Below are 26,571 nucleotides of genomic sequence, written 5' to 3' on the forward strand. Positions count from 1 at the left end.
AGTCCGCCACTATCCCATCAGCTCGGCCGGGCAGGTCCCGCTCTCTCCCGCCCCCGGGCCTCTCGCCTCCTCTCTCCCGTCCTGCTCTGCGGCGCAGGGGGAAGATGGCTGCCGAGAAGCAGGTCCCCGGCGGCGGCGGAGGAGGCGGCAGCGGAGGCGGCGGGGGACGCAGCGCCGCCGGGGAGGACAACAAAGAGAACGAGCGTCCCTCGGCCGGATCGAAGGCCAACAAGGAATTCGGGGACAGCTTGAGTTTGGAGAGTATCCTGACGGCCTGACTCGCCATGACGACGTGTCGGTCGGGAGGGCGGCGCGTCCAGGGGCCAGGGCGGCTGAGGGCTGCGTTTTCCCCTCTGCCTTGGGTGTGGGCGCTTGGAGTTGCGGGGATCCCGCTGCCCCGCGCCTGCCGGGTGCCCTGGGTGTGTTGGCAGTGACACGGGGGGCGTCGGAGCGGGGAGAAGGGAGCTGCAGAGCTGACTCTGGCTCGCGTGCGGCTGCCGTGGGCCGCTGGCTAGCCCCGGGCTGAGGGGCAGCTGTGAGCAGACAGCCGGTTGTCCACTTGGAGGGTCGATTCCTGCAGCCCGTGGGAGGTTTGGGGCCTCCTGTGGCCTGGGCTGGTGGACACGTGACGCCCCACAGCTGTTGAGGGAAGTTAGTGCAGGTGTAGAAAGTTGTCCACGTCATTGATTTTTCGTCTGCCGGTGCCTGAACGAGGGAGCTGCGGGGTGCAGGTGGGAGTCAGGGTTGCGCTGCAGTGGTTGGCATTTCGAAGCCAGGGCCTTGTGGGTATCCTTTCGGGGTTCGGGCTTGCCTGCACTGCCCTGGTTATTCGCTTGAGTGCTGTAACAGAGCTCAGCAGACTTGGCCCCTTCTTGTAAGAAGGTTGTAGAAAATGGCTACAGGAGCGTGCTAGCGAGTCCCCCAGGGCCAGCACGAGTTTGGGGCGTGGGTTGGGGTTCGCCGAGTCTGTGCCCTTCCTTGCGAGCTTTTCCTCAGCCCGCTGCAGTTCTGCAGATTGTTAAGGAATCGCAACAGCAGCATGGACTGCGGCATGGTGACTTCCAGCGGTATAGGTGAGTGTCTGGCTCGGGCAGTGGAAGCCACCTGGAGCTCTAGTGCCTGCCTTAAGGCCTACTTGCTCTGTTATATCTGTACATGTTCCTGGAAAGCCTAACACTAAATTTATATCGAGTCCTCAATTTAAATTTTTTTTTTTAAGTTGGGCTTGATGTGATAGCCTAGCAGCTAAAGTCCTCACCTTGCACGCACCTGGATCCCATATGGGTACCACGCCAGTTTGTGTCCCAGCAGCCCCACTTCCCATCCAGCTCCCTGCTTATGGCCTGGGAAAGCAGCAGAGGACAGCCCAAAGTCTTGGGACCCTGCACCCGCATGGGAGACCCGGAAGAAGCTCAGCTGCAGCTGTTGCAGCCGCTTGGGGAGTGAATCAATGGGCAGAAGATCTTCTCTCTCTCCTCCTCTCTGTATATCCACCTTTCCAATAAAAATAAAAAATAAATCTTTAAAAAAAATTTTAAGTTAACATATTATTTTTTTAAGATTTATTTTTATTGGAAAGACAGATTTACAGAGAGAAAGATTTTTCCATCTACCGGTTCAGTTCCTAAATGACCACCATGAGAGCTGAGCGGGTCAGAAGCCAGGAGCTTTTTCCAGACCTCCCATGTGGGCACAGCTGGGCCATCCTCTGCTGCTTTCCCAGGCCACAGGCAGGGAGCTGGGTGGGACACGGGGCAGCCGTGTGGGGTGCTGGTGCTGCAGCTGGAAGCTTTGCCACGACACCAGCCCCCACTCCCAGCCGCAGTTGTCCGGGCTGCCGTGGGGGTCCCCCATACAGTAGGCTCCCCCAGGACTCAGCCATTGTTTGCTCCTCCCAGCTGTATTACCAGGAAGGGGGAGCTGGGACTGGGATGGCACAGTGCCGTGGGTGTGGCGTCCCAAGTCGGAGCTCAGTCCCCGTACTGCAGCAGTAATCATTTTTTAGCTTAAACATGAACATGAAGTTCAATGCTTTTTGGTATTTTTAAATACTGCATGAGGAGGAGCCTCTGTGATGTTACAATTTGTTGACATCATAAAAATTGAAAAAAAAAAATTCTGTGACTGATTGCACATGCCTAGTACAGCACAGTGCATTGCTTGAGGGCAGAGATGCCGACTCGCTTCAATCTTGTAGGGGCTATGAGCTTGGACGACCCCGCCTTAACCACTGCAAAGACCTCTCCATCTCAGACTTTTATTTGTTCAGAAGCATTTAATGAACATGCAGCGTCCTTCTAGGCACTGGAGAACGCTAAATAACATGGGCGAAGGAACAGACAAAGCAACTTACAAAAACACCAGTGTTAGGACTGGTGCTGTGACGTAGCAGGTTACACCTCTGCCCTAGACACCAGCGTCCTGTGTGGATGCTGCTTCGAGTCCCGCCTGCTCCACTTCCCATGCACCTGGGAAAGCAGCAGAGGGACGGCCCAAGTCACCCACCTGGGTGGCACAAGAACTCCTGGCTCCTGGCTTCAGGCCACCCGAGCTCTGGCCATTGTAGCCTTTTGTGGAGTGAAGTAGCAGATGGAAATCTCTGTCTCCTTCCTCTGTCTCTGTAACTCTGCCTTTCAAATAATAAATAAACCTGAAGAAAGAAATATCATTTGTTTTAAAAAAAAGATCCTTTTGTTTGAGAGAGAAAGAACTCTGCCGTCTGCTTGTTTGTTTTCTAGATGCCCGTAATGGGCAGGGCAGGGCAGGGCAGAGGCCAGAGGCCAGGAGCTGGACTCTCCATCCCGGTCTCCCTGGGCATGGCAGGGACCCAGGCACCTGCCCTTGCCTGATGTCCCCCAGGGTGCACGTGTGCAGGAAGCTGGGGTTGGCATCCCAAGCAGCGGCTTGTCCCGCTGTGCTGAAAGCCCAGTGCTGGGCTGTGTTAAAGTCAGTGCCACACATCATAGCCTATTTCATTTTCTGTCTAAACAGATCTTTTAAAAAACATGAACAAAACATTGGTATCCCAGCTCCTGAAATTAATAGGAATTGTGTGTATAGGATATCAGTGATGTAGAAATATACTTAATCTTTTCCCTGATTTTCTCAGAATATCTTTACTTTTTAAAAAAATTTATTTGGGGGCCCAGCACCATAGCCTAGTGGCTAAAGTCCTCACCTTGCGTGCTCCAGGATCCCATATGGGCATTGGTTTGTGTCCTGGCTGCTCCACTTCCCACCCAGCTCCCTGCTTGTGGCCTGGGAAAGCAGTCAAGGACGGCCCAAAGCCTTGAGACCCTGCACCCACGTGGGAGACCCTGAAGAGGCTCCTGGCTCCTGGCTTTGGATTGGCTCAGCTTTGGCCATTGCAGCCACTTTGAGAGTGAACCAGTGGACAGAAGATCTTTGTCCTCTTTGTAAATCTTACTTTCTGTTAAAATCTTTTGTAAAAATTTATTTGGAACAATCAGGAATTTGGAGTAAGTTTTACAGAATGATAACAGGTCTGTTAGAGCTGTCAGATATTTTCTGGAACCTCTGAGCATAAACTGCCCACTTGATGTCCTTGCCGCCAAGTGCTGCGTGGGTCTGATGGCCAGTGTTCTCTTGCGGCAGTGTGTGGCACAGTGGGTCAAGCTGCCACTTGGGACACTTGCATATGCATTGTTGAGGTGGTTTGAGTCCCAGCTGTTGCCTTTCTGACGCACCTCCTCGGGTGCCTGGGGAGGTCGTGGATGATGGCGCACGTGTTCGGGCCTGCCACCCCCATGGGGTACCTGGACTCTGGCTTTAGCTTGGATCAGCCTTAGCTGTTAGGACCATTTGGGAAGTGAACTAGTGGGTGGGAGATTGTTTTTCTGTCTCTGTGTCACTCTTCCCTCCAAGTAAATAAGTCTTTCAAAAATTATAAAAAAAATTCTGCCAAAAAAAATTTTTAATTCTCGCACATAATTGCAATACTTGCTATCAAAAGCAGGAAATGGGCCAGTGCCATGGTGTGACAGGCTAAACCTTTGCCTGTGGTGCTCAGATTCTATATGGGCTCTGGTTCGAGTCCTGTTGGCCCCACTTCCCATCCAGCTTCTTGCTTATGGCCTGGGAGGAGTTGAGAACAACCCAAAAGCCTTGGGAGCCTGCACCTGCGTGGGAGAGCCAGAGAGGCTCCTGGCTTCGGATGGGCTCCGCTCACCACAGCGGCCACGTGGGGAGTGAGCCAGCGGATGCAAGTTTTCTCTTTTCTCTACAACTGCCTTACATACAGAAAAGAATTTCTTTCTCCAGAAGTTAATTTTTATTTTTATTGGAAAGTTAGAATTACAGAGAGGAAGAGAGGAATATCTTCTGTCCGCTGGTTCACTCTGCAAGTGGCCTCAGAGTACCAGAGCTGAGCTGATCCAAAGCCAGGAGCCAGGAGATTCTTCCATGTCTCCCACGTGGGTGCAGGGTCCCAAGGTTCTGGGCCGTCCTCGGCTGCTTTCCCAGGCCACAAGCAGGGAGCTGGATGGGAAGCGGGGCAGCCAGGACACAAAACAGCACCTGTATGGAATCCCGTCACGTACAACATGAGAATTTAGCTACTGAGGCATAATGCAGGCCCAACAGTAGTGCTTGTTTGTTTGTTTGTTTTTAATGATTTAAAATTGTAAGTAACTTGCTGTATTGTTTTGATTTAGAGACTGGTAAGAATTACGTATTTTTGTACTAGTTTATACAGTGTATGTGTGTGAGTGTAGAGAGAGGTGAGGGAGATTTTAATGTCTCAGCCCTGGGGGGATTCAGGCATCAGGTGCTCGCTGCTCTGTGGGGAGGGCAGCCGTGTCCGCTGTAGCTACAATTCCACACAGTGCAATAGCAGATGGTGGGTCTTTGTCTCTCCTCTGTAAATCTGTCTTTCCAATAGAAATAAAAAACCTTAAAGAAAAAAAAGAAGAAAGACAAAGTGCTGCTCAGTGCTCTGCCTCAGTGGTTTTGTGTGGTTTCTTAGGGGCTACTGTTCCCGAAGACAGAGGCGTCTCCGGAAAACACTCAACTTCAAGATGGGCAACAGACACAAGTTCACAGGGAAGAAGGTCACGGAAGATCTCCTGACTGATAACAGGTATGGCTGCCCAGCTGGGTGCCAGGGTGTGCACCAGGCAGTGTGCTGCCGTCTCAGTGCAGGAGCCTCTGGGAGGGGCGCTTCTTCCTGTGTCTGAGGTGGGAGCCAAGGCCTCGAGTTGTCTCAGCTCCTTCCGGTAAAAGTTCAAGTGGGGGGGCGGTGTCTGAGCAGTCGTTAGGTCAGGTCTCAGGAATGCGCGTTGGCCACAGGCTCCAGTCAGCGTGGCTCGGTGGAGTCTGGCTGTGTGCATGGTTGCAGGAGAGTGCCGTGCTCCGTGTTCCGTGTGCCCGTGCTTGCCCTTTGCTGAAGGATTATAATTAACCTGTATTGAAAGCCTCCAGGCCACTTCCTCCAGCCTCACTTGGAACTAGTCGGATTATTTGTGTAAAGTGTTGTTTTTAGTGTTTTTGTGTTTTTAGATTTTATTTATTTTTATTGCCAAGTTATATATAGAGAGAGGAGAGACAGAAAGATCTTCCGTCCGATGATTCACTCCTCAAGTGACCGCAATGGCTGGAGCTGAGCCAATCTGAAGCCAGGAACCAGGAACTTTTTCCCGGGTCTCTCATGCAGGTACAGGATCCCAAGGCTTTGGGCCGTCCTCGACTGCTTTCCCAGGCCACAAGCAGGGAGCTGGATGGGAAGTGGAGCGGATCGGCGCCTGTATGGGATCCCAGTGCATTCAAGGCGAGGACTTTAGCCACTACAGTGTTGTGCCGGGCCCTGACAGCTGTTTTTGTGTGTTGTGACAGAGACCACATGGCTAGCAGAGCTTGAGGCATGTATCTCCGGACCCTCCATTAAAATAAAAAGACAATAGCTTGGGCCCAGCAGCGTGGCCTAGCAGCTAAAGTCCTCGCCTTGAACGCACCTGGATCCCATATGGATGCCGGTTCTAATCCTGGCAGCTCCACTTCCCATCCAGCTCCCTGCTTGTGGCCAGGGAAAGCAGTCAGGGACGGCCCAATGCTTTGGGACCCTGCACCTGTGTGCTAGACCCGGAAGGAAGTTCCTGGCTCCTGGCTTCGGATCAGCGTAGCACCAGCTGTTGCACTCAGTTGGGGAGTGAATCATCGGACGGAAGATCTTCCTCTTTTTCTCTCCTCCTTTCTGTATATCTGACTTGGCAATAAAAATAAATAAATCTTTAAAAAAAAAAAAAAGACAACAACTTGCTGCACCATGGTTCAGCATGTAGCCAGGCAGTTAGAGGCCACATTAGAGAAAGGCAGCACACTGCTTGAACCCTTGGTTGGGACTGTGCTGGGGCGTGTCCATCAGCTGCAAACCCAGACACACTTCACGGTAACATGGTGACATCCTAGGTGTTGCTGCTGCTAGTCATTCTGACATCTCACCTGGGAGAGGGGAGCTGGCGGATGATGCACAGGGAAGCTGGGATGTCGGCCTGGGCTGAGCGCCATCCTGTGCCAAGACAGCTGCGAGTACAGGCCAGGGGCTCGCACACTCTGGGCCGTCTCCGGCTGCCACTCAGGTGGCCAGGAGCCTGAGCTGGGTGCGTGGGCAGTCAGCTGGAGCGTGGCGACTGCGGGGGGCATAGCAGTGGTCCGTGAGATCAGTTAGGACGGGCCTAGAGTTTGAAGATCTGGGACTGTCTTAGGATAGCAAGAACCCTTAGCTTGGGGCGAGGAAGCTAAGCTGAAGTTGAAGGAAGGTTCTTCAAGACAGTAGTTGAAATAAAGGTTCACCAGGATCCTAATAGAGTGGTTAGGTTATTGAGTACTTGGCGAGTCCAGACCTGGTCTAGGTGGGCACAGGGCTCCTGTGAGGCACAGAGCAATGAGGTGCCTGCAGTCACTTGGCCCCTCAGTGCTGGCCCCGGGCTCTCCCACAGTCACTTCTGCAGTCTGCCATATAAGGTCATGGGAGCCACCTGGGTAGAGTCAGCAGCTGGATGGGGAGGCCAGGTTACACGCGTGGACTTGACAGAGTAGGCCGAGGCCCTGAGCTCACTGCACGGGAGGTGGCAGTGATATTCTGGTGGGTGATTAGGAACGTGGAATGGAGACTAAGTTGAAATCAGAGGTGCAGATTTGGGGTTCGTTGAAGGGGAAAAGAGGAGAGAGGGTGAGGGACTGGTGTTGTGGCACAGTGAATTAATCTGCTGCCTGTAACAGTACCAGTGTCCTATAGGACCACCAGTTTAGTTCAAGTCCCAGCTGCTCCACTTCCAGTTCAGCTCCTTGGGAAAGCAGTAGAAGATAGGCCAAGTCTTTGAAAGCCCCTGCACCCACATGGGATGAGCTGGAAGAAAACCCCTCTTTGGACCCGGTCCACTCTTGCCAGTGGGGAGTAAGCTGGCACATGAAGATCTTTCTTCGTCTCTTGCTTTCTCTGTATACTTTGCTTTTCAAACAAATAAGTCTTTTAAAATAAGAAAAAGTTGAGGGGCTTAAAGTTAGACCTCCAAGAATCTATGTGAATTGCTCTGCTGGCCTGCGTTCAGCCCTCCCTCTCCGTGCTCCAGGTACCTGCTGCTGGTGCTCATGGATGCCGAGAGGGCCTGGAGCTATGCCATGCAGCTCAAGCAGGAAGCCAACACGGAGCCCCGGAAGCGCTTTCACCTGCTCTCTCGGCTGCGCAAAGCCGCCAAGCACGCCGAGGAGCTGGAGCGCTTGTGTGAGAGCAACCGCGTCGACGCCAAGACCAAACTGGAGGCCCAGGTGAGTGGGTGTCCTGCCCGGCTGGCCCGGAGGTCAGAGCTGGGAGGTCTTTAAAAACTGCTGGCAAGCAGGACAGTTTCCTCCCTAATAAATTGAGAGCCAGGTGAGGCTTTTAAAAGATGAGCTTCACGGTGCTTGTTTCTCTTTGTTTTTGTGCTGTTCGTTGTTTGATATTGAGTGTTCAAGAAAGATGATATTTCCTGATGCTTTCCTTGCTGTGAAGAAGGAAAACTTAGATTATAGACTTGGCAAAGTTCCTGTCAGTGTTCTGCTCTGTTGTTTTTGTCGCAATTTACTTTTGTTTGCTTGTTCTTAGTCAACTAAAATGAAACACAGTTTGTTTTGTTTTTATTTTTGTTTTTGTAGTTTTTTGTGGGAAGCAAAGGGATTACATCAGATTATCTGTTGCATCTTACTCTCTCCACATTTTGCTCTCGGCATTGGGAGCCAGTGGGGAAGCGTGGGCTGGTGCTGGGGTGCTGACTGGGGCTCCCCTGCCCTGCAGGCTTACACGGCTTACCTCTTGGGCATGCTGCGCTTTGAGCATCAGGAGTGGAAGGCTGCCATCGAGGCGTTCAACAAGTGCAAGTGAGTCCCCTGGTCCCCAGGCCGTGGTGACTGCCATGTTGTAGCTCAGCTAAATAGCTTATTTCTGTCAAAGGACAGTTTGTTTTTGTTTTGTTTTCCATAGAAATGTTGGCAGTAGGCACTGGGTCTAGCAGTGAGGATAGCAGCGTTCCTCCGGGGACTCCTGGGTTCGGTTCCTGGCTGTGGCTTCTGACTTGGGTTCCTGCTGATGCAGATCCCAGAAGGGAATGGCAAGGGCACCTGTAACGGGGTCCCTGCCACCCGCATCGAGACCCAAGTGGGAGCCCCAGGATTCTGGCTCCTGGCGTCTCTCTCACCTCCGCCCATGTTGAGCCCTGGGTGGTGAACCCCTGGATGTGACCTCTCTCTATCTCTCCGCTTGTCCAAAAAAGGGGCGGGAGGAGAAGCAATGACATTTATCCTCTTGTCTTCGGGACAGGCTAGTTCTGGGAGTCGCTGGAAGAGCTTCAGAAAGCTGTGGGTTTTAGTTACCATGTTTGTTCTGAGTTCGCTTTCTTAGGCCGGAACAAGGCTGCTGTAGAAGCTGGTGTGTTTCCTTACAGAACCATCTATGAGAAGCTGGCAAGCGCGTTCACAGAGGAGCAGGCCGTGCTGTACAACCAGCGTGTGGAGGAGATCTCACCCAACATCCGCTACTGTGCCTATAACATTGGTGAGCGGGCCCAGAGGTGGCACTGCTGCTGGCCTGGCACCAGCAGGGGGCATGCGGGAGCTGATCCCTGAGGCCCTGGAGACCGTCTTTTAATTCTTCCTTCCTTCCTGTGCTTGGTGACAAAGTAGAACTGTCAAAGTCAGCCCTGCTCTGAATTCTTAGCTTTGGTTTCCATCCTGCCGCCATCTCCGTACCCCCAGAGCAGTCTTGAGTCTTCAGCCAAGTTGATCTCTTACTGTCCAGGCCAATGTTAGGTTCGCAACAAGACAGAGAACAGAGATTTCTCCTGTGCACCCTGCCCTCCCGCCTGCCAAGCCTCCGTAGTTAGCAGCATCCCTCACCAGAGGGGTCCATTGTTACCACTTGTGAACTGCATCAGCACAGCATCAGAGTCTGCTGTGGGTATTGTGCGTCGTCTGGGTTTAGACACTTATGTGGTGAACTGCATCCAGCATCGCAGGCCATGTGGAGTGCTTCAGTCCGCAGCCGAGGCCGTGCCTCGCAGACGGGCTTGCCTTCAGAGCACAGACCCTAGTGTGGAGTCATGCCCGTGTGCTTGCAGGGGTTTATGGTTCTGCCACAGCGTGAGCCTCTGGCATCCCATCCTGTGTCTAGCAGCCCTGGCTGCTCCACTGCCCACCCCACTCCCTGCTAATGCACCTGGGAAGGTAGCAGAGGGTGGCCCAAGGGCTTTGCCACCCACATGGAGACAGTGGAGTTCCTAGCCATGCCTGTTGGTGGCCATTTGGGAAGTGAGCTGGTGGGTAGAAAGTCTTTGTGTCTTTCTCTTTCTCTGTCACTCTGTCTATTGAATAAATAAGTAAATCTTTTAAAAAAAAACTGCCGTCTCTCACAGGGGACCAGTCCGCCATGAATGAACTGATGCAGATGAGGTTGAGGTCTGGCGGCACTGAGGGGCTATTGGCTGAAAAATTGGAGGTAATTCAGTATGCACGTTTGAGAAGTCTTTGCTTTGGAAAAGTCCAGAAAAACCTTGTAATTCCATTCCCCCTGAGGTGGTATTAGTGAGTATACGTATTGTACCTGCAGTTTTAACACAGAACTTTTTCACTGTAAGTAGCAGTGTAAATATTCAACTTCTAACCCCAATATGTTTGTTTTCTAATCAGTTTATATAGATTCATTTAAAAAGTAATACAATATTACTGGGAGAAGTTTTTTATGTTTTCATATGCTAATATATATATATTTTCCAAGAAGGAATTTAAAATAAACAAAAAGTTGTATACTTTGTAAGGCGTGTGATATGTTGCTGATGGAACCAGGTCAGTAATGGGTTCCACATTCATCACTGTTCCTTGAATCCACGATTCCAACTTTAACTTGCTGTACCTGCTTCCCAGGCGTTGATCACCCAGACCCGCGCCAAGCAGGCCGCCACGATGAGTGAGGTGGAGTGGAGGGGAAGGACGGTGCCCGTCAAGATTGACAAAGTGAGGATCTTCCTGCTGGGCTTGGCCGATAACGAAGCTGCCATCGCCCAGGTGAGGCTCCTGCGTGTGTCCTCATGCGTTCAAGACGTGTTTGCTGGGTGCTCCTTGCTCCCAGAGCAAATTGATCTTTAAGCTGTCTGGGATGTGGTAAGTCTGCAAATGTCCCCTCTTGAATAAAATTGTTTTGAAAACCAAGTATAGAGTACTTGGTGGGCAGAGAAAGTGACAGGAATGTCATTCGCATAGGAACGGGAGAAGGAGGCCAGCTTGGCTGGAGGGACCACTCAGGTTCCCAGCAGGTGGAGCAGCTGGAGCACCTCGAGCAGCTGCCTGACCAGTGTGCCTCACCTGCGGACCCAGCCTTGGAGTTCACCCCTTATATCTGGGCTTTTTCAGAGTAGCCTGGTTAAACTAGAATATCTTGTTTTGTGTGCTGTATCCATGTAATATTTATGCAAATTGCTACTTAGGGCATAATTGCATGTTTATGAGTGTGGACAGCCCAGTGACCTCCAAAAGATAAGAGACCCCTGCCGTCTTGGTGGATGGAAGTAGGCAGTAGTTACAGCCCTTCTGGGAATGTCTCACCCTGTGAAGTGGGGAGGGGGCACGTCGGCTCTGCATCACCTGATCTGGTCTGGCCCTGCCAAGGGAGCCACAGGCGGAACTTGCAGTTTAATAAGTCTCTAGCAGGCTGGTTTGACGTTGATCATTTTGCATGATAGATACAAGGCTCCCCACCCCTACCAGAGGCAGCTTTGAAGGAGGTAACCCAGCCTGGTCTCTCTGTCTGCTGCCAGTAGCAAAGTGGCATCTCATTAGCTTCACACTAATCTGTATCAGTCGTAGTTGGAGCAGGGAGCTGCTTTGCTCTGCTGATGTATTGAACCTTCCCAACATTTTTTTTTTTTAAGCCACAGAACACTTCTATCTGGTTCATTCCTCAAAGGCCCACATGACTAGGACCAGGTCAGGAACTTCATTCAGGCCTCCCACACAGGTGGCAGCCACCTAATTACTTGAAGTATTCCCCTGCCTCAAATTTTGTGTAATAGCAGGAAGTTGAAGAGCCAGTGGCCAGAGGCAGGTGTTGAAACCAGGAACCCTGGTCTAGAAGTGGGCTTCATAGCTAGAAGGCTAAGGTAGAGCTCTCAGTCTGCCCCAGCATGCAGACGTCTCTGCTGCCTCAGTAAATGTGTATGGAGGCAGAGTGACAGCAGGAGGTAGGGATCTTTCTTTTTTCTTTTTGGTTTTTTTTTGAAAGATTTATTTATTTTTATTTTTATTGGAAAGTCAGATTTATAGAGAGAAGCAGAAACCGAATGATGCTTCACTTCCCAAGTGGCTGCAGTGGCAGGCGTTGAGCTGATTTGAAGCCAGGAGCCTCCCCTGGTCTCCCACACATGGGTGCAGGGTCCCAAGGCTTTGGGCTGTCCTCGACTGCTTTCCCAGGCCACAAGCAGGGAGCTGGATGGAAAGTGGATCAGTGTGGACACAAACTGATGCCCCTGGGATCCTGGCGCATGCAAGTTGAGGACTTTTGGCACTAGGCTACTGTGCCAGGCCCAGTCGATCAATCTTCTGACCATTGGTTCTCTCACACAGTGGTCTCATCCACCAAGGCTCGACCAGGCTGACGCCAGGAGCTGGGAGCTTCAGCAGGTCCTCCCGTGTAGGTGATCCTGCACTCATGTGAGAATGGCATATCCCAAGTATTGGCTTATTGTGCTGTGCCACAGTGCCCGCCTATGAATGCCTCCCTGTCTTTTTAATAAATTGAGATTCAGAGTGAAAGTGAAAAGGAGAGACAGAGATCTTCATTTGCAAGTTCACTCCAAATGCCTGCAGCTGCCACCACCAGGCCAGGCCAGGCCGGGAGCCATGATTCCATTCAGGTCTCCATGAGGGTAACCGGAACACAAGGACTTGGGCCTTCCAGGTGACTTGTTAGGAAGCAAGATTGAAAGTGTGGAACGGCTAGGACTCAGAGCAGCACCTGTGTGTGGTATGCCATTGTTGCAAACAGCAGCTTGCTGTACTGACCCACTGCACCTGCCCCAGCATACAGACTTCTCATTGACTTGTTCTAAAGGTTGCTTTGGGTGGGGGGCAAGCTTCACCAATTGCAGAGTCTATTTGTAACCTTATCACTATTGTGTGTTGGCTAACATTTCACATTTATCTGCTTAAAGGACAGGAGAGTAGAAGAGTTACAGAGATGTGCGTTTTCCTTAAACTGTGAGACCGAGGACCATTTCCTAGGTGCTGTTGGGTTTTCCCTGGACGAGGACCCTGATTACTGATTAGGTTACCTTATTTTATTTTGTTTTTTAAAAAGATTTATTTTCGGGCCCTGCGCCATAGTGTAGTGGCTAAAGTCCTTGCCTTGAACACTCTGGGATCCCATATGGATGCTGGCTCTAAGTGACCGCAGTGGCCGGTGCTGTGCCAATCCGAGGCCAGGAACCAGGAACTTCTTCCAGGTCTCCCACGTGGGTGCAGGGTCCCAAGGCTTTGGGCTGTCCTCGACTGCTTTCCCAGGCCACAGGCAGGGAGCTGGATGGGAAAGCAGGGCTGCCGGGATTAGAACTGGTGCCCATATGGGATCCCGGGCATGCAAGGCGAAGGCTTTAACCACTGCACCATCACGCCGGGCCCTTTTTTTTTTTTTTAAGATTGATTGATTGGTTGATTGATTGGAAAGTCAGATATACAGAGAGGAGGAGAGACAGAGAGGAAGATCTTCTGTCCCATGACTCACTCCCCAAGTGAGTGCAACGGCAGGTGCTATACCGATCCGAAGCCAGGAGCCAGGAACTTCTTCTGGGTGTCCCTCATGGGTGCAGGGTCCCAAAGCATTGGGCCAACCTTGACTGCTTTCCCAGGCCACAGGCAGGGAGCTGGATGGGAAGTAGAGCTGCCAGTACATGAACTAGCACGCACATATGATCCCAACTCTTGAAAGGTAAGGATTTAGCCATTGAGCCGTTGCGCCCAGCCCAGTAAATCTTTGAACAGTAAATCTAAACCTTAAAATTGGGGGCTGCTTTGTGACACAGTGTGTTAGCAGACATCCTCATTCCATACCAGAGTGCCTGCTAATGCATCCTGGGAGGTGGAAGGGGGTCACCACAGGAGGCCTGGATGGGAGTTCTCGGCTGCTCTCGGAGTGCGTCAGTGGACGGAGGGGACAGCTGTCTGTTCCTGTTTGTCATTTTGCCTTTCAAATCAATCAACTTTTTTAAAAAGAACTTTTTATTGTTCATTCTTATTTTTTTAAGGTTTATTTATTTTTATTACAAAGTCAGATATATAGAGAGGAGGAGAGACAAAGAGGAAGATCTTTCCAATGATTCACTCCCCAAGTGACCACAATGGCTGGTGCTGCACTGATCAGAAGCCAGGAGCCAGGAGCTTCCTCCAGGTCTCCCTCACGGGTTCAGAGTCCCAACACTTTGGGCCATCGTTGACTGCTTTCTCATACCACAAGCAGGGAGTTGGATGGAAAGTGGAGCATTCAAGGCAAGGACTTTAGCCGTTAGGCCATCGTACCGGGCCCAGATTTAGATATACAAGAGTAGAGAGAGAGAGGAAGATCTTCCATCCGATGATTCACTCCCCAAGTGACTACGATGGCCGGGGTGCTGCTCTAATCCAAAGCCAGGAGCCAGGGACCTCCTTTAGGTCTCCCACGCTGGTGCAGGGTCTCAAGGCTTTGGGCAATCCTCAGCTGCTTTTCCAGGCCATTAACAGGGAGCTGGAAGGGAAGCAGGATGACTGAGATTAGAACTGGTACCCATATGGGATCCCGGTACGTGCAAGGTGAGGACTTTAACCATCACGCTATCACTCCGGTCCCAAAAGTGTTTATTCTTATATAATGAGTTTCCTTCCTTACCACATTTCCGTTTGTGTTTTCCTATAACTCCCTGGGCTGGGTGAGGCCTGGTTTCTGTACCCATGGTTGTCCTGTGGGTGCGGTGGGGAATGTGGTCAGACTTGCCTGTGTCTCCTAGTCACACCACCCCCTTCTGCAGCTTCCTCAGCCCAGTGGAAGCCATGTGGGGTCTGTGGCAGCCGGTTTCCATGCCTCAGGACCCCCGGCAGCTGAGCTGCTGTGCTGTCAGTGTAGAGCCCCTGCTGGAGCGGGGAACCCAAGGCTGGAGGTGGCCCACCCCGGAGGGCTCACACTCCCTGGGAAACTGAGAATTTGATTATGTTAGGACCAGCATGGACGGGCACTGCCAGCGTGAAGATTCTGTGACATAGGCACACCTGGGTAGATGCACCCAGACCACCCATGCTAGGGAGCCGCCCCACTTGGTTTGGAATGTTAGGGGGTTTTAGCACTGCCCTGCAGGTCCGCCCCCAGCAGGACGGAGACCTGCCTCTGCATGTGGAGAGGTGGGGCCACTTCCATTGTGCTCTCCGTAATTAGCTTGGCTCCAAGGACAGGTTTATGGGATGAAAGTGTAAGTACAAAATGTATTTGGGACATGGGCTGTGCCTGAGAATCGCGAGAGATTCTTCCTCGGAGGTTGGTGGTCTCGGAGTGATGCTGCGGGGTACGGAAATCTACCCCTTTCGGGCCCAGCAACGTGACCGTGGAGGCTAAGCCTCTGCCTGTGGCACTGACATCCCATAAGGGTGCCAGTTTGAGTCCTAGCTATTCTTTCTATCCAGCTCCTGCCTGTGGCCTAGGAAAGCAGTAGAGGTTGGTTTAAGTCCTTGGGCTCCTATACCCACATGGGAGACCTGTAAGAAGCTCCTGACTCCTGGTTTTGGGTTAGTTCAGCTCCAGCGGTTGTGATCATTTGGGAAATGAAACAGCACATGGAAGATATTTTTGTCTCATCTCTCTGTAAATATGCCTTTCAAATAAAAGTAAAAATAAAAAAAAAATAAAAAAGACTTGTAAACTTTTGTGGAAGCAGGATTTGATTGGAGCCATGGCCAAGTTTGCTGTGTAGTCAGCACTTGATACAGGAGTTTCCTTAGAGACGACAGTGACGCTGGGCAATTAGGAGGGTTAGCCTCAGAGTCACTTTAACTTTTACATTTGAACCATCCCCTGCCTACAGGAAAGGAGTCGGATCCTGTGCAGCTGGTAGAACGAAACCAGCTTTCAGACAGCCATTACCCCAGCACTGAGCCCCACCTGCCTGGGCAGCTGCTGGCAGGCTGGCTGGGCTGCACGGGCGCTGTAGTTCGTCCTTCCTGCTCCTGGGGTAGCTCTGGGTGTGTGTGTGTGTGTGTGTATGTGTATGGTTGGCTAGTTTGTTAAACTGTTCCAACTCTGTTCACGTGCCATGTTCTAGTTAAATGTTACACAACTGAACCCATCCGCAGGATCTGTGCTGTGAGCGCTGTGGCGTATTGGGTTCATCTGAGGTGCTTAGCAGTGTACTTTCTTTTTAATTGTAGATGATATTTACATAGTTGGAGTGGGAAGGATCTGAGGTTAGGGAGAAGTGGGTGTGATCATTGCTTCCAAGCTTTTTGTTTCTTTTTCCCATTTTTTTCTTTTTCTTTTTTTTTTTTTTTTACAAAGTCAGATATACAGAGAGGAGAAGAGACAGAGAGGAAGATCTTCCGTCCCATGATTCACTCCCCAAGTGAGTGCAACGGCCGGTGCTGTGCCTATCCAAAGCCAGGAGCCAGGAACTTCCTTCTGGGTCTCCCACACGGGTGCAGGGTCCCAAGGCTTTGGGCCGTCCTCGACTGCTTTCCCAGGCCACAAGCAGGGAGCTGGATGGGAAGTGGAGCTGCCGGGATTAGAACTGGCATCCATATGAGATCCCAGTTCATTCAAGGCGAGGACTTTAGCCACTAGGCCACCACACTGGGCCCCTCTTTTTTCCATTTCTAGGGGGAGGGGGAGATAGGGGATTAAGCCATACCCAACTCCCCCCAGTACCCAAGGATGGGGAAAGGCCACCAGTATCAACCCAAGGTCACAATGGCGCATGCTCCAAAGGTTCTGCCCAGGGGATGCCAGAGTTTTAAAATGCTGTCGATCTCACCAATTTGTGTATGCGGAAGCCCTTCCAACATCCGTTATATTTGCTGTCATCATTTGGCTGGGGTAGTTGTCCATATGTTCTGTTCTCCATTCTCTGCCTTGGCACTAAATGTCCTCTCAGGCCCAAAGAGTCACCGTGTCCTCCATGTGCACCATGACCTGCTGTCCGACATTCCGTCCTCTACACAGAGGACCAGCAGTGTTCTTCCAGCTGTGCTTGTCTCACACTGTGTGCTCCTGGGTTACAGCTGCTCCGATGTAAACCTCTCGGTGTCAGGTGTCCGACAGCCCCACCTGGCTGAGGCCTGCCGTGTGGCCGTTGGTGGGGCAGGCAGAGGATGTCTCCACGGGGCAGCAGGTGGCACTGGTTGGTGACCGGTGGCGGCCACGGTAGATTTACAGGAGACTGTGCCCCTGCTTTGTTCCCAAGTACTGTAAAAGGGAAAGTCTGTTTATATTGGGTAATTTACAAGCAAGATTTTTCTCACCTTGGAAACTAAGAAAAGTTTAAGAGTGCTTAAGAAAAGGAAAAGACTTTCTTAAGCCCCTCCCAAACTCTCTTAAAGGAACGGAAAGTACTGGGGTTTCTGTTGAGCGTTCTTAAAGGTCATTGAACGTTTAAGATATTTTTGTCAGACTGGATGTTCAGTTTCTGTGGAAAGTCAAATAGTAAAGGAATGTTGGTGCTTTAATGTCACAGTAGGTCTGCCAGTTTCACAAGTTCATCTCCTGTGTGCCTTTCATGCGTTCCCACCTGCCCAGCGAGATTCTTTAGAGTGATAGTGGCTTGGCAGGTATTCGGTTAATGAGTCACTTTCTCACTTGTCCCAGAGTGCAGCAGAGCGGTGACGCCCAGTGCCGTACAGAGGCTGTCACCTCGTGCTCGTCAGGCTTGTCCGCTGCAGAGCAGACCCCGTGGAATGTGTGGGCAGGCTGTGCAGTGGGGACGGGAACCCAAGGCCGAGGGAGAAGCCCCTGTCCGGTTGGGCCGTGGTTAGTAGCGTGACTGCTTGCCGGGGCCTGGGGACGTGCAGTGTCGGCGCAGGGTGACTCTGGCTCGCCTGCCAAGCTGGGCCGTTTGTCCTGCAGGAAGAAGGAAGGACTTCCCGCATGCCGCTCTGCAGTCTGTGGGACAGTGCTCCCGCTGCTCCGGGGGCCCCAGGGATGTGAGTGCTTGTCCTGCAGTGGAAGCGGGGAGCTCTAGTGGCTGACCGGGGGAAGTGGACGCAGTGACATCACTCCCACGGGTGGCTTCTGGAGCGGTTCCATGTCCACATGACTCAAAGGCTGTGAGAAGACCCTGTCGTGCTGGGCAGGGATTCCATCAGTGCACGTGGGCAGGAGTGTGAGAGGGACACGCAGCAGGTGTTGTGGCGCTGCCTTCCTCCCCCGGTCAAGGAGTATGGTCTCCCCCAGAAATGGCCTCTGACGCTCTCATTCTGCTGCCCTTAGGCCGAAAGCGAAGAAACCAAGGAGCGCCTGTTTGAGTCCATGCTCAGCGAGTGTCGGGACGCTATCCAGGCCATCCGCGAGGAGCTGAAGCCAGACCAGGTAGGTGTCCACCGGGGGCTTATCCAGCCATGGTCACATTTTACATGTCACAGTCACCTGTTAGCAAAGGCCTCTGTGCCCCCTGAGATTGGGCAGTTCCTCCCTTCCAGCCCTGCCCCTGCAGGCCTCACCAGTACCCGCTGAGCCTGTGGCTTCCTGTCTCTGGGCAGACTGGACCCTCATGCGGGTCATTTATCACCGTGATTCATTCAGACCTCAGAACTGTCTCCCTGTAACTGCCATATCACCAATTCCTCCCTTTCCCTCCTTCCACCTGGGCTGCCCTCTCCTCTCTCACCTGCCCACAGCCCTCGTGCTGTTTGAGGTCCGGCCCCAACACACCCCAGCCGAGCAGCCTGCAGCATGCTAGCGCACCAGGACCGCTGCATTTCCTGAATGGCTGGTACTTGGCAGATGTGATTTTGTTTGGTAGTTTGTCAATTGTTTCCTCTTTTAAAAATTGCAATTTTTGTTAATTATAGTAGACTACACATAACATAAAATGTATCCTTGTGAACATTTCTGGCTGTGGGTCAGAGGTGCTAAGGACATCCATAGTGATATGTCGTCATCACTAACTCCAGTCCCTGTGACTCTTCATTTTATGAAACTCTTTACTCATGAATCAATTGCTTGAATTGTTAGCTGTGAACATTTCATTTCTTGCTTCATGTTTAGCTGTTCATTTCCCTTGATGTTATAAACATCTTAAATGTTCTGCCATCATACCTGGAGTCCTCCCCAACATGCTTTTTTTTAAAGCCACTGTTTTTTTCCCAGTAGCCACTTGTTTTTCCCGTTGTGCTGCCTTGGCCGACGGTCCCTTTGGTTCTCCCCCTCGTGTCATGCAGGCGCCTCCCAGAATATGCCGCACGTGACAGAGATGTACCGTTCCCTAGCGGTACAGCAGCATCTCTCATTGCCTTCAGACAGTGCAGGTCCACACTTCGGGGGCAGGAAGGGACAGTGCCTTCATGGAACTTTGAGGTTCTGTTCCAGGTGTTCTAGAGAAAGCTCTTCCTGCCTCTGGAGGCACTGTAGTCCTTGGCCTGTGGCTCCTCCCTCCATCTGCAAAGCTAGCAGCTCAGCTCCTGTCCTTGTTGCCTCCTGCTCTTCCTGGCTCTGCATCTGTGTTTTGGAGGGAGGCCCTTGCAGTGTCGTTGGGCCTGCCTGCCTGAGGGCAGGGTAATCCAGAATCCTTCATTCAGCCCTGTCTGCTAATGGCTCTTACTGTGGGAGTTCTGTGGCTGTATCAGGGGCAGTTACTCAGCCGTCTGCAGAAGCCACCTGTGGCCACACGGCTCTCAAGGCTGGGAGTGAGCAGGCCCTGGAGTGGAGCCGTGCCCTGGGAAGTACTCAATGCTTTGAGGTTAGGTACTGGAGGCAGTGGGCACGAAGCTTCAGTTGGCCAGTTTTTAGGTGCCAGCGTTGACCGAGGAACCCTGTTTTTCTTTGCGTCGAGTACATCTTTGACAGGTGAGGACCCTGAACTTACTGTGATCTTGTTGAGGGCACCGAGTGATGTGGACAGGGACCAGGGTGGGTCAACAGTTTGTGTAATCCTCTTTGCTTTCTGCAGAAACAGAGGGACTACACTCTGGACACAGAGTCGGGCAAGGTGTCTAATCTTCAGTACCTGCACAGGTAAGGCTGTTCTGACCGGCTGTTTGTCTCATCTTGTTCTTTGGAAACACATCCTGTCTAAGGAACACCTGTCTGCTTATGTGCAGTTTCTGCTCTTTCATTGTGTGTGGGATGCCCCACTGCAGGGGTCTGCCCCTGCCTCCCCACCAAGGACCCAGGCTCCAGGGTCTTAGAGCATATCTCTCAGGCTGCTCAGATCCCAAGGTACACAAGGCCATTGGGTGTCTCTTGGACTGGTCAGATCCTGGGGTGTACCAGGCCACTGTTGTCTGGCCTGAGGTAGATGGCCAGAGGTTAGCCCTTGGGCCTTGCACTCTGTGTGCACCATGGAGTCCTTGACACTGCTGTGCTGTGTCCTTTCCACGGGGCGGCCTCTGGTCTTCTGCCAGAGAAAGAGAAGGGCCTGGGGTACAGTTAAACCCAGCAGAACTCTGACAAAAGCCCTGGTGTGTGCACTCGGTCCATTGAGTAGCTGGCATTGTCCACAGAGACTGTGCCCTGGGTTTTCTGTCCATGGGGATGTTCAGCTGTCTGTGGGCATGCTGTGCACTCAGTTTGAGCCAGGTGCTGGAAACAGGCATGCTGTAGGTACCACCCTCAGGCTGAGCAGAGTCCCGTGAATGAGGAGCTCTGGCCGTAAACAACAGGTGCAGAGGCCATGGCCAAGGCTAAGGATCTGAGGCTGCATATGGCCACTGACCAGCTGCCGAGTAGAGGGCCCTGGTGAGCTAGAGGCTTGGGCCAAGTGGCACTGCCATGTGCTGGGTCCTCGGTCAGTGTTAACTCACTGTCCAGTGTGCTTCCCTGAGAGAGTAACTGAGCACACATGTGCCCCCTCCCAGCTACCTGACCTACATCAAACTGTCGACGGCCATCAGGCGCAACGAGAACATGGCCAAGGGGCTGCAGAGGGCCCTGCTGCAGCAGCAGCCAGATGACGACAGCAAGCGCTCCCCACGGCCACAGGACCTGATCCGGCTCTATGACATCATCCTGCAGGTGACCCGGGAGGACTGGGCACATGATGTCCGGGGCCCAGGTTCTTGTACCAGTTCAGTATTGTGTGGCCCTGGTGTTCCAGGCATGTTGGCTCATAGAGCCTGTGTACCCTCCTGTGCCCAGTATTCATGGAGCACCTCACTTGAGTAAGATACCCCCCTGGATGCTGTGAACTAGCCTGCATGCTGTGGCCACAGGGTCTCGGTCAGAGTCTATCATGCCACAGAGACAGTCCAGATGAGGGGCCAGGCCCTTCAGGGAGCCCTCCCAGCAGTCAGAAGTATGTGAAGATGGCTGAGGCTTGAGCTGAGCCTTCGGGTGGATGGGCTCCGGGTGGTGGGGAGTGGAAGTGAGGTCGAGTGCAGCTGGTCTGTTCAGCTTAGACTCTGCCTGTTACTTTGCGCTCACCCTTTGCAACACACGTACATACACATTTACACAAATGCACACACACGCACACACACATGAACCTGGTCTTACAGAGTCTGCTTTTTTTGTTGTTTTTTTTTTATTTTTGTAGAATCTGGTAGAATTGCTCCAACTACCTGGCTTAGAAGAAGACAGAGCTTTCCAGAAGGAAATAAGCCTCAAAACTTTGGTGTTCAAAGCTTACAGGTAGTGTCCCATGGGACGAGCAGGGCTCCTCTGGTCCCCGCAGGTGTGCAAACGCACTGGGCCATGAGTGCCTGGTGACCTGTGGCGGGCAGTGTGCATAGGGCCGAGGGGCACTCCTGACACTGCGCTCGCAGCTCCCCATGCCTGCTGTGCCCTGTGTGCTCTGTGGATGGTCTGGGCAGGGACAGCACAGGCCGAGTCCAGCTTGATCTGGTTCCCTCCCTCCTTGAAGACAAGGGACAAATGTTGGAAAGGGTGGTAATTTGCAGGCCCACTGCAGCTATCCATGGCAGGCACCCAGACTGACTTGGGATAAAGCTGACTGAGTTTCTCAAGGAACTGTAGTGTTTGTGTCTTGCAAGTGGACAGAGTAGCAGGACGGGGGCTTGACTAGACGGTGGAAGAGGCATCTGTGGGCTCCGTGCTCTTCTTGGATCTCAGGTCCTTGGCCTCTGGAGCACCCATCTTCTCTCACGTTCACTCCTCCGCGCCCCCATTCTGGCAGGGGCTGGCTGTGTTCAGCTGTAGGAGTTGCTGGGGCAGTGGAAGTAAGACTTGTATCTGACCCCAGCAGCATTCCTCCCTCTTGCCTGTGCCCAGCTGCCACTGCAGGTCATCTCCCATTGCCAGGGTGGTTCTCTGGGTTGGACTTAGGCAACACAGCCAAACATGCAGTTCCACACGGCCGCGGGGCAGGCCTTTCCGTGGATGGCTGCTTCAGAGCGCAGCAGCTCGTCTCCCTTCCTGCAGGTGTTTCTTCATCGCTCAGTCGTATGTGTTGGTAAAGAAATGGAGTGAAGCTCTGGTCTTGTACGACCGAGTGCTGAAGTATGCAGAGGAGGTTGGGGCTGACGCGGGAACCTTTAAGAACAGCCTGAAGGTAAGCCACTGTCTCCTCTCGGCCCAGGCCCCAGGGAGGCAGGTAGGACGCTGTGTCGCTGTGTCAGGGTTGCACTGGCTGCACCCCTTCCCCAGCTGGTCTCCTTATGACTTGATGCATCCCTGACAGCCCTGGGACTGTAAGTTGCATAGCTCAGGGCCGCATTCCCAGCCTGGGGAGGATTTACATGCAAAGGAAAGTCATTTCACTGGCTCACACAAAAACCAAAACAAAGCCTAGAGTTGTGCTCTCCCTCGGTCAGCATTGCCGAGGAAGAAGGAGGAGGTATGGGCTGGAGACTCCCGTGCCAGTTGGTGCGGCCTGGCATAGACACTGGTGTTTCCTGAGGCTCCAGCAGCGTGACCTGTGGGGGCGCGCCCTGCCCTTCCTGCAGAGTCAGAGTGCGCCCCAACGAGCCCCCCAGGGCGCCAAGGGGCCTGTGCAAGCTTAGGAGGTGCCCACCCACACTGCCGCACTGGCTGAGCCCCCGGGCTGGCGTTTCTCACTGCTTGTTGACATCCACTTGCTGCTGAGCCTGTGTCCTGCTGCTGTGATGTGGAACTTGTTCAAACACCGGCCGGGCCAAAGAATCCACATGAGTTTAATGAGCAGAGACGGTGGAAAAACAAACCAGTTAGTGTGATGAATGTCATCACCAGCCCATCCACACAGGTCGTGTCAGAGCTCGCACTGTGCTCAGAACCCCAGGCTCCGTGAGGGAGAGAGGTGACCCTGCTGGAAGGTTCGCCAGCAGGAGCCCAGTCAGAGGGGGAGCGGGTCGGGATGGATGGAGTGGCACAGCACTTGCGGGAGGCTCTGTTGGGGCACAGCAGGCACCATGGGGAGAGGAGAGAGGCATTTTACAAACACCTCGTGTGATAGAAGGGAAGGAGGCACAAATTGGAAAAGGCGTGTAGGACTTTGCCACATCCAGGCCATGGGATCAGCTCTGTCACACCAAGTTACCAGGGCCAGGAGAGTGGCGTTGCCCTGTGGAAATGGGCAGCTGTGGTCAAGGGCTGAGCCCCGGAGCGCGAGGACTGGGTTTTGCGGTCACACTCTGCTACTGCCCCAGGTCTGGGCCGCACGGCCTAGGCTCCACAGGCGTCTGCTTTCCCTTCTGTGAAGTGGGAGTGCAGGAGAGCTCGGGATTTCAGTTAGCAGCCACGCCAACCACATGGAAAAGTACCTGGCACGTGGTCTACCAGATGATTCTACTGTGCTCTTGTCAGTCATTCCCAGGTGGCGTGCCCACGGACCAGTTTTGCCCACCTCGAGTGGGCTCAGGTTTCTTTGTAAACAAGGAGAACTGTTGGAGAAGCATGAACTCCAGCAAACCCCTGGGAGCCTTGACCAGGTGAGCTGGGTGGCCCCTGGCCAACCGGCTGCTGAGCCGTTTTCTCCTGTCATTGCAGGACCTGCCAGACATGCGAGAGCTCATCACGCAGGTGCGCTCCGAGAAGTGCTCCTTGCAGGCCGCAGCCATCTTGGGTGAGTGCCTGCCACGTGGCAGCCCTGCCCCCACACTTCCTGTCCCCACTGTCCCCTGCACAGCTCTCTAAAGGTTGAAGAGATTTGTGTGGGTAAGCCAGGAGGGTTTTTGTTTTTCCTGGCCTTTACTTCTGCCGCAGAGGCATTGGGCCATGCCAGAGGATTGGGAGGTGCCGCTCCGCTGTCCCCCTCCCCCTGACAGCCTCAGCCAGCTGTGCTGGCCGCCCTGGGCTGCCAGCCCCAGCCCTGGTGTGTTCTGTCTGCTTAGAGCCCAGGAGGGAGGGGCTGGTGTGGCTCCTCTGTGCCACATCTCTGTCCTCACTTCCTCCTGGTGACACTTTCAGATGCGAACGACAGCCATCAGGCAGAGACCTCATCCCAAGTGAAGGACAGCAAGGTGAGTGTATGACTTCCGGAGTGTGGGCTGGGACGTGTGCCACGCAGAACTGGGGGTCCCTGGGTTCTAGAGAAGCCCTCGCCGCCCTCCAGGTTCTCACGTGCAGCCTGGAGGTGTGTGTGTAGGTGGCAGGTGTGTAGATTAGAGGGGCAGGGAAACACCTGCGGGCAGGAGCTCCATGTTGCTGTCAGCCAGGCCTGTGCCCTCCTGAGGTCAGGTCAGTGACTCCGACGCCAGGGTGGGGCATGGTAGCCCTCGCTCACGTCCAGCCCTGGTATCGTGGCCCACCAGGCTTCTCCCTCATTAACCTCATTTCCTCTCATTGGACTTGCAGCCTCTGGTTGAACGGTTTGAGACGTTTTGCCTGGACCCTTCCCTTGTCACCAAGCAAGCCAACCTTGTGCACTTCCCTCCGGGCTTCCAGCCCATCCCCTGCAAGCCCTTGTTCTTCGACCTGGCCCTCAACCATGTGGCTTTCCCCCCGCTGGAGGACAAGCTGGAGCCCAAGGCCAAGAGCGGCCTCACCGGCTACATCAAGGGCATCTTCGGGTTCAGGAGCTAACCAGGCGTGGCCTCGGGGCAGGGGAGAGTTGGGCTGCACATCTGGCGTGGGAGGAGATGGCGGCAGCCGCGTGGGGCCAGGCTCAAGTCCCACAGCCTCAGCACTGTGGATGTGCCGTGTGTGCACCTGGGTCCCTCCCATCATGAAGGAAGGGCTCCCTGTCGGCTTCAGGTTGGTGTGTGTGCAGTCACTCTGTCTCCTGTAACTCCAGGGCTGGGGTCATGGGGTGGCCACGGCTGCCTGGTGCCTGGTGCCTGGTGCCTGGTGAACTGTAACTGATTCCCCAGGGGCCCCCTGAGGCAAAGACGGGGCCGTGGCACATGTCGCCGTGTGTTTGAAATGAACTCCTCCCCGCCATGAGCATCCCAGCCCCTCGCAGGGTCTGCCCGTGACAGCGATGGCAGCAGTGTCGCCCCGGAAGTGTGGTCAGCCTTACTCCCCTTCTCTCCAAGTGAACGTTAAGTTTCAGAACAAGCAGAGAGCTCTATTTTTAGAAGAAATCTGTTAGTCTCCAGTGATGAGCCCAAATCTTCTATTACAAAGTAAAGATAATGGAGACTACCCGTCTGTTCACCCTTCTTCCCTCTTCTCCCAGGTCTGTCCTTGGGATCCTGGTCCTGTGGCCTGTGGTGCAAGGTCACAGGTGCCCTGACCTGCTGGGAGTGGCTGATGCCAGTGGCAGATGTGGCACGGGCACTGTCTGGTCAGGGCTCCTGGCCTGTAATTTTGAGGTGCCATCCCAGTTCACTCACTCTGCCCCCTTGGCTCTTATTTTCCTGAGTCATGTGCTTCAGCAGCACTGATAAACAGTCACACAAACAATGTAAGAAAACAAGGCACAAAGGAGATTGGACCCAGAGGGGCCCCCTGAAACCTCTGCGTCACTGTGGGACTCACCCCACTTGGCTCGTGGGGAAGAACTCCCCCAGGAACTGCAGTGCTCAGCTGTGGGGGAGGCGGGGGGCTTGGCGAGAAGGCTGCGTGTTAGTGATCAGAGATGGGAGTAGTCATCTGTGCGTTTTCCGGGTTCTGTCCCTTTTGAGGGGCACAGATACTGATCTCGTGTCGCTGCCTGAAGTGTCCTGACGAGCTGAGGGAATGCTGCAGGCTGCCCTGGTCTGGCACCCCCGACCCCAATGCCTTCCTCTGCTGCAGGACCTCACTGGCTTGTAGCCAGACTCGGGGGGGAAGAGCTGTGGGGCGAGGCTGCAGTTTGGCACACTGTCCGGTGCCCTTTGCTCATCCCCTTCCCACAGGGTGACCCCAAGCTTCTCTTGTGGCCACACTCAAGATTCTTCCTGCAGTGTCTGCCTGTGCTGTGTGAGGCTGAAGCTACTGGTGGCTGCAGTGGCCTGTGCTGCTCAGTCCTCTGGCCTGGGCTGTGTGCACCCATCTCTGGGTGAGACTAATTGGGTTCCTTGATGGATGTACAGCACTGAACCTGGTTTTGTTTGCCAGGCGTAAGCCCACAGCCGTTGTCCACTGTGGCCATGAGAGGACAGCCAGTGGTGGCAGCTTGCCCCTGGCTCTGGACTGTGGCCTTACCTGCTGCAAGAACAGGCTGTCATCAGAAGCTTGATGCTCTCCTGCCTGTGGCAATGATACCAATCACCAGCTAGATACCACTACATTACCCACAGAGCTAACCAGTGGCAGCTGCTGTGTGTAAACCTGGGAGCACAAAAATGCCAAAACTGGTGGTTTCCAGCCTGTTTTTCAAGGGACCTGTGTTGCTACAGAGGAAATGGAAACCAGATTTAGCTATAAAATCTATGAATGTGCCACAGACAGTTCCCGGCAGCCTGCATCCCAGCCCACCAGCTGGGAGAATCCAGATGCTAATACTGAGCATCAGGTATCACCTAGGTGAGTGCCAAGGCCAAGTTGAAGAAGCCAGGGCTGAGGACCGGCCC

The 26,571-nt window shown here is 53.3% G+C and overlaps 1 protein-coding gene across 2 annotated transcripts; it reads left to right on the forward strand.

Annotated features, from left to right (window-relative positions):
* Window positions 1-104: 104 nt before the first annotated feature.
* On the forward strand, window positions 105-25,218 carry SRP68 (signal recognition particle 68). Of its 2 annotated transcripts, XM_040989637.1 has the most exons (16): window positions 105-261; window positions 1,007-1,073; window positions 4,985-5,098; window positions 7,587-7,782; window positions 8,288-8,370; window positions 8,934-9,043; window positions 9,900-9,982; window positions 10,408-10,548; window positions 17,972-18,070; window positions 19,650-19,714; window positions 20,557-20,713; window positions 21,234-21,328; window positions 22,079-22,208; window positions 23,624-23,699; window positions 24,044-24,096; window positions 24,431-25,218. In XM_040989637.1, the coding sequence occupies exons 1-16, from the start codon at window positions 105-107 to the stop codon at window positions 24,656-24,658; spliced, it is 1,854 nt and encodes a 617-aa protein (XP_040845571.1). In that variant the 3' UTR covers window positions 24,659-25,218. The 2 variants fall into 2 exon arrangements, with proteins under 2 accessions (XP_040845571.1, XP_040845572.1); XM_040989638.1 differs by lacking the exon at window positions 4,985-5,098.
* Window positions 25,219-26,571: the final 1,353 nt, after the last annotated feature.

The sequence above is a fragment of the Ochotona curzoniae genome, unplaced genomic scaffold, assembly GCF_017591425.1.
Source record: "Ochotona curzoniae isolate NIBS_2020 unplaced genomic scaffold, NIBS_Ocur_1.0 contig_523, whole genome shotgun sequence".
Classification (NCBI taxonomy): Eukaryota; Metazoa; Chordata; class Mammalia; order Lagomorpha; family Ochotonidae; genus Ochotona; species Ochotona curzoniae.